A 12,500-nucleotide genomic window follows, 5' to 3' on the forward strand; every position below is an offset into this window, starting at 1 on the left:
TAAATGCTGACATATAGACTAAAGTTTGTAGGACCGGAAATATCAAAAATTGTAATGAGGAGAAGCAAGTGGGAGCCCTAACAAAAGACTTGACATAAAGATAGACTGGAAACAAATAACTATTTCTAAGGTGGGCACTAGGCCTGAAATTTCAGATGAGAGGCTGGCCAGTTATATCAACCCCAGTACTTGACTGGTACTTTATTTTGTCAGGGTTGACAGGATTTGAACTCAGCATCTAAAGAGCCAGAACACATACCATGAGGCATGAGGCATTTTTCCCAATGCTCTAATGATTCTTCCAACTCACTGGTTTAATAATAATAATGATCCTTTTTATTATAGGCACAAGGCCTGAAAATTGCAGAGAGGGGGTAAGTCGATTACATCGACCCCAGTGCGTAACTGGTACTTATTCAATCAACTTCGAAAGGATGAAAGACAAAGTTGACCTTGATGGAGTTTTAACTCAGAATATAGCGGCAGATGAAATGCCGCTAAGTATTTCGCCCAGCATGCTAATGATGCTACCAGCTTGCCGCCTTAATAATAATAATAACAACAACAATAATAATAATAATAATAATGATATGGTTGCCCTGATGCAGTACCAGACAGTGTCTCTCATGGTTGCTGATCTTAACTGATTGGAAGTGTTATCATATACATTGTTTTGTCTTGGTATAAAAGATGAGCTACAGCAAATATTCTGCTCAATACCACAGATTTGCTTGTCAGTTGTTTGACCTTAACCAGTTGAGCATGTCCCTTAGTGGCTGACGATATGTGCAACTCTGATCATGAACAGAAGTAGTGGGAGAGCACCATAGCCATGTACTGAGAGCAATTCTTTGGGGTTTGGATAATTCACCCTTGGAAGCATGGGTGTTTCGTTCATCGTCCTTAAACAAACCTTATTCAGGGACCTTTTGAGCGGGATGGGCTACTCAACCAGAAGAAAATTCTAACTGGGCCCCACCTGCAAGGTCATGCACTGTTTATCTTGATATGAGATTACCATATCATACACATATGGTTGTGATGCATGTGCCTGGTGTACCCCTATCAGACAGGTAGTCATGATGGGTATACTGGGTTTTGTATATTTTACCCCAGTGTCACTTTGATGGCATGCACTGCTCTCTCACTCAATAATAATAATAATAATAATAATATTCCTTTCAACTAAAGGTATAAGATCTGAAATTTGTGGGGAGGGGACTAGTCGATTACATCAACCCCAGTGCTCAACTGGTACTTAATTTCATTGACCTCAAAAACCGGAAAGGTAAAGTCGACCTCGGCAGAATTTGAACTCAGAATGTAAAGACAGATGAAATGCTGCTAAGCATTTTGCCCAGCATGCTAATGATTCTTCCAGCTCACTGCCTTAATAACAATAACAATAATAATCCTGTCTCCTATAGGCACAAAGCCTGAAATTTTGGAGATGGATGAAATCAAAAGATGGATGAAATACTGCGAAGCATTTCATCCGGTGTACCAATGATTCTGTCAGCCCACCACTTTAATAATAATATCAATAATGATGATGATGGTTTCAAATTTTGGAACCAGACCAGCAGTTTCCAAGAAGGGGCCAAGTCGATTACATCAACTCCAGTGCTAAACTGGTACTTATTTTATCAACCCCAAAAGGATGAAAGATAGAGTTGAGTCCAGCAGCATTTGAACTCAGAATGTTAAAACAGGTGATGCTGCTGAGCATTTTACCCAGTGTACTAACAACTCTGCCAGCTCACCACCTTAACCAGAGCAAATATGGCAAAGTGTCCCTTCCGCTGCTTGTAACCTCAGCAGCATTTGAACTCAGAATATAAAGGACTGGAAGAGGTGCCTCTAATCATTTTGACTAACATCTTAATGATTCTGCCAGTATACCAGTGTTGATACAATCAATTACAATATTCCTTACCTCATAAGGCAGCAAGCTGGCCGAAACATTAGCATGCCAGGTGAAATGCTTAGCGCTATTTCATTTCTCTTTACGTTCTGTGTTCAAATCCCACCAAGGTCGACTTCGCCTTTCATCCTTCCGGGGTCGATAAATCAAGTACCAGTTGCATACTGGGGTTGATCTAATTGACTGCCCTCCCCCCAAATTTTGGGTCTTGTGCCTAGAGTAGAAAAGAATATTCCTTACCTCATAAATTTCTAAACCTTAAACCTGAAGACTAATCCAAGCCCTATTGCAGAGTGGTTGAGTAGCAGAGAAAGAGACACCATTTTCGTCTAATTTTTTAATTGTCTGTGTCCATAATTGTAAGAATGAACCTAATTTATTAGTTCCAGAGTCTTTTTTTTTTAGGCAAACTGACCAATTTGGCATGAACAACAGATGTAGCTTTAAATATTAATTACCCTCTACACACTCCTTATATCTGAAGCTGAGCTTTTTAGAAAGTTTGTTATTTTTATATAATCTCTTGGAGTTACCTGTAACCCACTAGGTCTACAATAGAATTAAGGATTTAACAACACTTTTGAAAGTAGAGGGACATAGAGTTCAAGGTCATTTCAGTTCCAGATTTTAATCAGAGAAAAGGCAGCTAGCTAGCAAAAACGTTAGCACACCGGGCAAAATGCTTATCAGTATTTCGTCTGCCATTACGTTCTGGGTTCAAATTCCACCGAGGTCAGCTTTGCTTGTCATCCTTTTGGGGTTGATAAATTAAGTACCAGTTACGCACTGTAGTTGATATAATCGACTTAAACCATTTGTCTGTCCTTGTTTATCCCTTCTACGTTTAGCCCCTTAAAGAAATAAGGGCAATAAAGAAATAAGGTTTTAATCAGAGAAAATTTTGCTTTTGCTTTCCACATTATATAAATTTACTTTTATTGGAGAGACTTCAATTGCACATATTAGGCAGGGGGAACAAAGTAGTGGGGAAGGGATGCAGCGAAGGGCAACTTTACAATGTGAAAATTTGCCCTTTTTCTATCAACAATTTTTCCCCATCTTCCTTATACACCCATTTCTTTTTTTTTTTTTACACTTTTTCATATTTGTTTGCTCTCTCTCTCTCTCTTTCTCCTCTCTCTCTCTCTCCTCTCTCTCTCTCTCTCTCTCTCTCTCTCTCTCTCTCGCTATTATACTTTCTATTGTTGCTTCAATGTAGCACTAAATTTTGGCCACTGCTGCCACATATTTCATCTTGTTGTTTACTTCTTTGTTTTGTCCATTTTGTTTAATTTCTTTTGTTTTCTTTCTGTTTTTTTTGTTGCCTTTTAACTGTTGCCATGCATCATCATCATCATCATCATCATCATCATTGTTGTATCACTTCTCCCTTTCGCCTTTTTTCTTTTTCTCTGTCTCTCTCTCTCTCTCTCTCTCTCACTCTGCCCCTTGTGTGCTTTATGTTGTGCTCGTAATCACTCAGTCATTACTCCATTTGTTTTTTTTTTTGGTGGTGGTGGGGGTATCTCCATTTTTTTTTGCATCACCACAAAAATTATCATTGCAAGTGTTGTAACTGAAGTGAAGTGAGAATTACATTCTCACTGCCACCATCACTTGTTTTTGCCTTAGATGTTGTCTCTCTTTCCTTTTCTTTCTCTCTCTCTCTCATCACATCAGCAAATATTCTGTTCATCCATGACCATACAGACTCATTCACCCATCAACCATCACAACCACATAATCATCATCATCATCATCATTAACATCATCAACATCATCACCATCATAACCTCACTTCCCACCACCCTGCTCCAGTCTTCTACACATTTTTCATTATCTTTCCAGAATGTTCTAATTTTCTTTCCTATGATTTGTGTGTGTGTGTGCATATTTTTTTAATGAAATGCTATTGAGAAGCATATACGATTGATCCACCATTTCATTCCCCTTCATTCCCCTTCACTCACTCATCGTCACACACTGTCTCCACTGTTTGTCTCTATCTCACCTTCCTCTTTATAATCCCAAGCCTTCTCTCTCGGTTTGTGGCATTCTTGTGTCTGTAAGGAATATTTTGTATTCATTAACTTAGAGTAGGTTTACGATTGGAGTAAGACAGAGGTAAGAAGTTTACAGATACACCACCCCTACAAAGGAGCCAATGAAGACTCCTCTATGTGTTCAACTGACCTGCTAGAAATAACAGTCAAATCTCTCTCAAATCACACTTTTTTATCTTAAAGAAAAGGAAGAACACATTGCATGCTCAGCACCACCACCATCTTTATTATCATCATTTAATGTCCCTGTTCCATGCTGGAATAGGTTCAATGGTTTGATAGGATCCAACGGGTTTGAAAACTGCATTTTTTTCTCGTGTCTGCTTTGGCATGATTGCTACAGCTGGATGCTCTTCTGAAGAGTAACCACTTTACAGGAATGTTGTTTGGTGCACGGGAAGGTGTGTGTACAGTAGTTGGATGGTGAATGATAAAGTATTTATTTCGACTGTCTACTGTTGGGTTGTGGGTTCAAATCCACTCCAGAATATTCTACATTAATTATACCAGCTCTGAAGTTATTGTTGATGTTTGGCGTTTAACCCGAGGTCAATCCTGACCATGTAGACTTTATGATCAAAAGTATTATGCCATACCCATCCAGTCTTTTTAGCTGCTGGGTATATAAGGCTACATTATCTGATGTATCCTTGTCTTTCCCAAAATATGAGGAGGTGCAATTTGAGGACTGCTTGGCTGCTATTTATAGCAGTTCAAGCAACCCTGTAGAGATAGAAGATTAAAGTTCTAGATTAACTCTGGGGATGTTATTTATAATGTACAGGTGTCCTATTTAAGTGGTAGGGCCAGAGGATTTACCACTTCTTCAATCAACATAAAACACTATAAATCCAGGGTTCAGAATTGACCCTTAAAACTCCCTTAGGAATATAAGTAACATTTATAAATATAAAGAGAATTTTGTTGCGTAAGGTCAGAATAAATGCAAGAAGACATAAAAGAAATTACAAAAACAAAAGAAAACAAAACAAAAGTTGTAGTGTTACGTTATATTTCTATATTTCGGGGCTATGCTTTCTTAAGGACATTTGGAAAAGCAAGGCTATGGAGAAGATCGTTGCTCAGTTGTGTGGGGAGGAAGGAAGGAGGTGACATCTGCAGGTTGGTGCTGCTATAGTAACCAGTCTGCTTCACGTACATCCTACCTGTTGTTTATGGCTGGTCTCTGTTTGTTTGATAAGGAGTGCCTCCATGATTCTGAGATTGATCATGTTGCATTGAGTGGCCCTGATGGATACCTTAAAATCTTGGATCTGGTATCTCTTTGGTTATTTCATAAATGTTTTTTTTTTTTTACTTACAAGTGAGACATATATATATATATTCTTTTACTTGTTTCAGTCATTTGACTGCAGCCATGCTGGAGCACTGCCTTAAAGGGTTTTTATAATCGAAGAAATCAACCCCAGGACTTATTCTTTGCAAGCCTAGTACATATTCTGTCGGTCTCTTTTCTGAACCGTTAAGTTATGGGGATGTAAATACACCAACATTGGTTGTCAAGCTATTGTGGGGGAACAAACACAGTCACAAAGCCACACACACACACACGTGTGTGTGTGTGTGTGTTGGGGGTTTGTGCTTCTTTCAGTTTCCATCTACCAAATCTACTTACAATGCTTTGGTCGGTCCGAGGCTATAGTAGAAGACACTTTCCCAAGGTACCACCCAGTGGGATTGAACTGAGAACCGTGTAGTTGGCAAGCATGGTAAAGTAAGGTTGTTGGACTGCCTGCTCATGGTTTGCAGGTTGAAATTATGCTACATGCACTCTGTTGTCATTGTTTCTCTGAGCAAAACAGAGAAGAGAGTCATACAAAAAAAGCAAGGGTATTCCATTTGTTTATAGGGTGGGTAGGTAGAAGAAAGATTTCAAAGAATAGTTTTAAAAAATACAGTTTGGATAGGTAGAAGAATTTCAGAAAATAGTTAACTCCAAAGAATATTCTTTTCTACTCTAGGCACAAGGCTTGAAATTTTGGGGGAGGGGGCCAGTCACTTAGGTTGACCCAGTATGCAACTGGTACTTAATTTATTGACCCTGAAAAGATGAAAGCAAAGTCGACCTCAGTGGAATTTGAACTCAGAATGGCATGCTAACATTTCTGCCAGCTCTCCATCTTAACTCCGAAGAATATTACATTGTCTTGTGTCTGTAGCATGGGGGTGGGGAACAGGGAATAATTAACACCACTTCCCTTTAGCTGTTACCATGACAATATAGACGCACTTTTGCTGGATGGCATTGTTATGGTACCACTATCAGTCTACATCATCATCATCGTTTTAACATCCACCTTCCATGCTGGCATGGGTTAGATGGTTCAACAAGAGCTGGTCAGGTAGAAGTCTACACCAAGCTACTGTGTCTTTTTTAAAATGGTTTTTACAGCTGGTTGCCCTTCTTAACACCAGCAACCGCGCAGAGTGGACTGAGTGCTTCTTACAGGGCACTAGCACGGCAGAGGTCAGTTTTGGCATGGTTTTTACAGCTGGATGCCCTTCCAAATGCCAACCACTTTACAGTGCGGACTGAATATTTTTGACGTAGCACCAGCACCTGCAGGGTCGCCAAGTAAGTTACAAGACAAGAAGTTTTGAGAGGGGAGGGGGCGTTGAAGAAGGTGATCTTGTGTCAGATGATGAAAGGTGTGACAGGTACAAATATCAATTTCAAATTTTGACACAAGGCCAGCAATTTTGAGGTGGGACTAAATTGGTTACATCAACCCTGGTGCTCACCTGCTTGTTATTTTATCAACCCCAAAAGGATGAAAGGAAAGCTGACCTCAGCAAAATTTGAACTCAAAACATAAAGATGGACGAAATGCCACTAAACATTTTGCTTGGCATGCTAATGGATGTGCCAGCTCGCACCTTATGCATGTACAAATATTCTTTTCTACTCTAGACACAAGGTCCAAAATTTTGGAGGAGGGGGCCAGTTGATTAGATCGACCCTAGTACTCAGTTGGTACTTGATTTATCAACCCCGAAAGAAGGAAAGGCAAAGTCAACCTCGGCAGAATTTGAACTCAGAATGTAAAGACAAACAAAATACTTCTAATCATTTCACTCAGTGTGCTAATGCTTCTGCCAGCTCGCCACCTTTGCATGTACGAATATTCTTTTCTATTCTAGGCACAAGGCCTGAAGTTTTGGGGGGAGGGGGCCAGTCGATTAGATCGACCCATGTACGCAATTGGTACTTTATTTATAGACGCCTTTGCATATACAAATATTGAATATGTTGATGTATCATGTGGTCAGTAAGAACTGAAAGAGTGGAAGGGGTGAAAATAAAGATAAAGAGGTTACAGTTGTTGTTAGCTTTGTTCATTGAGCCAAACTGTGATCAAAGACGTTCCAGTTGTAACCACCCTGTCTTCTATTTAGGGTTTCTGGATCTTTTCGGTTTGAACGGCAGTTTTTTCTAGCGGTGTCATATGAAATTGTCACCCATAATTATGACCCTAGTATTGATCTATTGCATTTCAATCTGTTTTAGGGTTAGGGGTGGGGGAAGGGTACTTTTTTTTCTTCACAAATGTAAATAAATCCAATCTGTTTCTTAAACGAGGGACATATTCATAAAGCACAGAATGTTTTTTACCTCAATGGACGTCACTGATTGGTTGAAATTGGAGAAAAAAACAACAAATATCTTACAAACTATAGAATTTTCTCAATAAAGCCAAGAGAAAAAGATGTTTTATTTTGACACATTCTACCAGTATACGAAGTTTAAAATTTTTTAGTTACCTAGAAATTATGTTAAAAACTGCCGTTCAAACCGAAAAGATCTGGATTTCTAGGTAGGGTACAATTCAAGGGAGATTTTGTTCTTATTTCTAGTTGGTTGAGAAACAACACAGATGCTCCCTCTTTGGTTCATTGTGATGGAGATAAATGTATTTTGTGAAAAGGAAGGCTATGGAGATATCACAGCTGTGATTATTGAAAGCTGGGATAGATAGTACCTTAGAGATTTGTAGAGTTGTGGGTGGGGTGCAAGCAATTAGTTCTATAACCCTCAAGTGTTAATGGACCTAGTATTTCATACCTTTACAATAATAATCTTCATTCTAATTGAAACAAGTTCATCTGCCATCCTCTCAGTCTGTCTTAATGCTTCTGGGCCTTTCCTTGAATTAAGTTTAGTTCTCACCTATCTTCCTTCCTTTCTCTCATAACATGCATGCACACATGCACACACAGCTTTTTCCTCTTACCTCTACTCTATCTGTTCTTTGATTTCTCTGCCTCTCTTTCTCTTGTCTCCTTTCTTTTGTTCACCTTCTTACCCCAATCTCTAACTTTTTTTCTTTTCTTTTCAAAATGGAATATTCCAGACACAGGTGTTGCCATATTTCTTCACATATACCGCCTCCTCCTCTCCCTTTTCTTTCTCTCTCTCTTTCTCTCTCTCTCCTTCCCTCCATCACCAGCAGTGGTCACAATTTTTTGTCGTTGCCGTCGACAGAGGAGAAATAAAGCCAGCCTTTGCGCCACCACTTGTGAGTTTTGTGTTTCTGAATGCCTAGTTTTGTATTGCAGGTACCACCACAAGTTGGGCTGGCAATAACACCGCCACATACACACAAACAGTTGCCCAAGATAGTCAATACTGTAAGTAAGTGCTCGGGCAGCTCACTCAACTTTGCATGACTCTAGACAGTCTTGTAAGGCAGGACATTGACCTCCACACCCATCCACCCCACTGGCTATTTTATTTTCATTTTCGAAAGACACAGAAATGGTTTTATCTACTTTAGGGAATTTCATATCTAATATGATTTCTAAACAAAGCCACAGATACTCAGCAAATAAATTTAATTGGACAACTCTGAATTAGACAAAACAATGAGAAAGTATTTTACAAGAAGATACCGAAACATTTCTGGCTTTAAGGGCATCACGAAAGACCTGGTTGGAGACCCAGTATTCCAAGTTCTTTTATGGGGCTTAGAAAAACTGAAGGACTGCTGCAATAAGTATGTGAATCTGAGAGAGGAATATGCTAAATAAAATCATAATTAATTGATCCTCCTGCAATTTTCTATTACCCAAAACCAGGCTTTTCAGCACCCCTTCATATATAGTTGCTTGATTTCTCCCATGCTGTTATTTCCTTGAAAACTCCTTATACTCTTCAGAATGTGATCTAAGTAAGCCCTCAGAGTTTCTATCAAGTTGTTCTAGCTACTAAATTATATTAATTAAGCTTACCTTCATTCCTCTCCTCTATGCCATTGCCACCTCCTCTTTTACAATATGGACCACACAAGCATGCCACTGTATCAATGAAAGCTTCTGTGTAGTTCCTAAACCTGATTAATTTTCCTTAACGCAGTAGTTCTCAACTAAGGTCTATATAACCTTTGGGGGTCCTATAAGATTCTGTTGTTAAAGTTTATCTGCAATAAATTGCTTCTACTTCTACAATACACAAAATATTTTAACAATGTTTTTATACAATTCCTAATAATATTTAATGATAAGAATATAATAAGATTTTTTTTTAAATATTGAATGGCTATAAGGGGCCACTCAAGTAAAATAAGAATCAAAAGTGTCCATAGACAAAAAACTAGTTGAGTACCACTGCTTTATTGCATTTCCTACAAACTTTAAAATGAGAAGCATGCCAGTCAGTTTGTGAATCACCAATAAAGTCGCTTAGCCTTCCCAATATAGCAGCCAAATCTTCCTAAATAATTTCTTAGGGACCACATGAGTCAGTAAAGCATTATCAAGGTTGACTCAATCAACATTGTCATTAAAGGTATGCTGCTTGCAAGCTTTAAAACTAGAGGCTTTTTTGGCTCTTAACTACTAAATTTGAAGACACCACATTCACAATGAAGACAATATGGCTATATTTGGACCATTGGTTGGGCTATTAAGTACAAGCCTATCATATCTGCATACCTATATCTACAGGAACTATGGGTTGGTCCTGAACAAAGTTCCTGTTTAGCCCTTTAGCATTTAAACTGGCCATATCAGGCCCAAATATTCTATCTGTTTTATGTTCAAACCTGTCAGAGCCAGCCTTTCATATCTACTCTATAATGTCATTCTGAAAATAAACAATCCCGTCATTGAAATTTCAAAGCTACAAGATAATTATGCCTGATCAATTCAAAACAATAAGAATAAGCATTACATTTGATAAAGTAATCTGTATGCTAAAAGGCTAAGAATAACCAGACCTACACAAGTTAATTTTATTGCGGTTGAAATTAGCAACCCTAAACTTTCAGCTTCTGTTTAGGAGAATGAGGAAGGGATTTATTTATTAAGGTCGCATTGCAAATGCTTCAATATGCTCCTATCAAGTAGTAATAATCAATCAGCAGTTCACACACTGTGCCCAAGACAAGGCCTACTCTCAAAACCTCAGTGCACCTGTTTGTCAGTAGGTACCATGGATCAGTGTCATTGACACTGTAGAACCAGCTGGTGAGCAGTGCCAAGTTCAAGGTCTCCCATGGATGTATCCAGCAAAGGAGCAAGGTCCTAGTGGTCTTGCCTAGTATAAGTTCGTTAAACCTGGTTCCGTTGATGGATACATGTGTAGTGATTTAACAACAGGAGCCTAGGAATTCTAACCCAGTCTCAGAAGCTACCCAGAATTTCAAATGGAGGTTTTGATAGTGAACTTCTACTTCAACCAATTCTTGTGTGTGTGTCTGTGTATAAGCACATGCTCACATGTGCAATATCAATTAAAGGTTTCAGATTGTGTTTCTTGCATATTTTTTAAAACTCTTTATGTGATTAATTAGGTGTACGAAAGACTAAAATGTTGAGGTATCTGTGGCTGTTAATCAAAGTTGGGGGCTTGCTTCCCTCCATTGTTAATCTGATATCTGCATTCCCAATTTTTATAGAAAGCAAGTTCTCTCAAAGTAGTGACAAAGGGAAGCTTAAGTCTTCAGTAACTCTACTGTTTTAAAGCCCTTTTTCCTGAAATTCTAACATATATTCTTTATTTCCTCCCCATCTCAAAAAAAAAAACAAAAAAAGCTAAAACAAAATTCAACCAAACTCTGTCCTACCTTACTGATATGTCTTAAGTTGCTGTTTAACTCTCTTAGAACTTAGCAACTTGCCCTAACTCCTACATCTATTCAACCTTAAAACTCTCCAATTAACTTCTTCAGAACACAAGTTTTTCCTTCCTCACTTTTAATTGTCTAATTTCATTTAATTTATTTCAATTTATTTTATTTCATTTTTGAATATTTTTTTTAACCCTCACTTTTTTTTCTTCTTACCTGTCTACTCTTTCTTTTTCTCTCTCTCTCTCTCTCTCTCTCTCTCTCTCTCTCTCTCTTCCTCTCTCTCTCAGTTGCATTCACAGATATATTGCTTCTGTATATTGAATGAAGAGATTGACGTTGGATACAGAGATTATAATATAAGGGTGTTTTTTTTTCGTTTTTTTTTTTTTTGACCGGTTTACATCTAACTTTACCACATACTCTGCTATAAAGCAGACTTCAAACGCCACACTTGTTGAATATTTGAGGCATGCAGTTCATTGTGCAACTATGCACTTTCAGGATTTCACACAGAGGGCTGCTCGTTGGTCAAGTTCCTTCAGCTGTAGCCTTGGGTTGACCAATGTGAGTCAAATTTTGGAGATAAAAATTGTATGGCAGCTCTTTGTGTGTGTTGCATATATCTATATGTGAGTGTATATAAACTAAACTGGCACTCCATTGGTTATGACAACAAGGGTTCCAGATGATCTGATCAACAGAACAGCCTGCTCATGAAATTAATATGCAAGCGGCTGAGCACTCCACAGATGTGTGTACCCTTAATATAGTTCCCAGAGAGATTCAGCATGACACAGTGTGTGACAAGGCTGCCCTTTTGAAATATAGGTACTACTCATTTTTGCCAGTTCAGTGGACTGGAGTAGCGTGAAATAAAGTGTCTTGCTCAAGGATACAGCACATCACCAGGAATTGAACTCTCGACTTTATAATCATGATCCAAATACCCTAACCACTAAGCCACATGTCTTCGTATATATATTTATGTATGTGTGTGTGAATATATGTATATGTTTGTGTGTGTGTGTGTGTATATATATATATATACACACACACACACACATGTGCCTGTGTTCATGTGTGTGTGTGTGGTGTTGTCAGTGACTAAACCAGCAGCCCCACAAAACCTGCTTGATGATGTGGGAGATTACTAGATGCCCTGGGGACTGAAAAACAAAACTTATATGAGTCAATGGCTATGCAAAAGCAGTCCACGTATGCATGATTAACATGCATATAAAGCAGGGCCACATGAGGTTCTCAAGTGCAGGTCCCAACTGCAGCTCCCAGAACTACATGTGGTTCTCTACTACAGCCATCAAGCATTCCTCCAGCAGCCCTCAACAGTCTTCTCTCTATAAATATAAAAAATTTTTCCTTAATTGACTTGTTTTACTTTTTTTTTTTTTGGTGTGGCCAGGT

The 12,500-nt window shown here is 38.5% G+C and overlaps 1 protein-coding gene across 17 annotated transcripts in view; it reads left to right on the forward strand.

The window, feature by feature from the left end:
* LOC115218961 (mothers against decapentaplegic homolog 4) overlaps positions 1-12,500 on the forward strand; it is a 253,163-nt gene that overhangs the window by 219,986 nt on the left and 20,677 nt on the right. For 12 of the 17 annotated variants that reach the window (XM_036508856.1, XM_036508850.1, XM_036508852.1 and 9 more), the window contains one exon: positions 8,566-8,637. The exons of the other annotated variants lie outside the window; for them this stretch is intronic. In XM_036508856.1, coding sequence (XP_036364749.1) covers positions 8,566-8,637 — 72 coding nt within the window. The remainder of the gene's footprint in view (positions 1-8,565; positions 8,638-12,500) is intronic. 17 annotated transcript variants of the gene reach the window in all.

Source organism: Octopus sinensis, linkage group LG14, assembly GCF_006345805.1.
Source record: "Octopus sinensis linkage group LG14, ASM634580v1, whole genome shotgun sequence".
Taxonomy (NCBI): domain Eukaryota; kingdom Metazoa; phylum Mollusca; class Cephalopoda; order Octopoda; family Octopodidae; genus Octopus; species Octopus sinensis.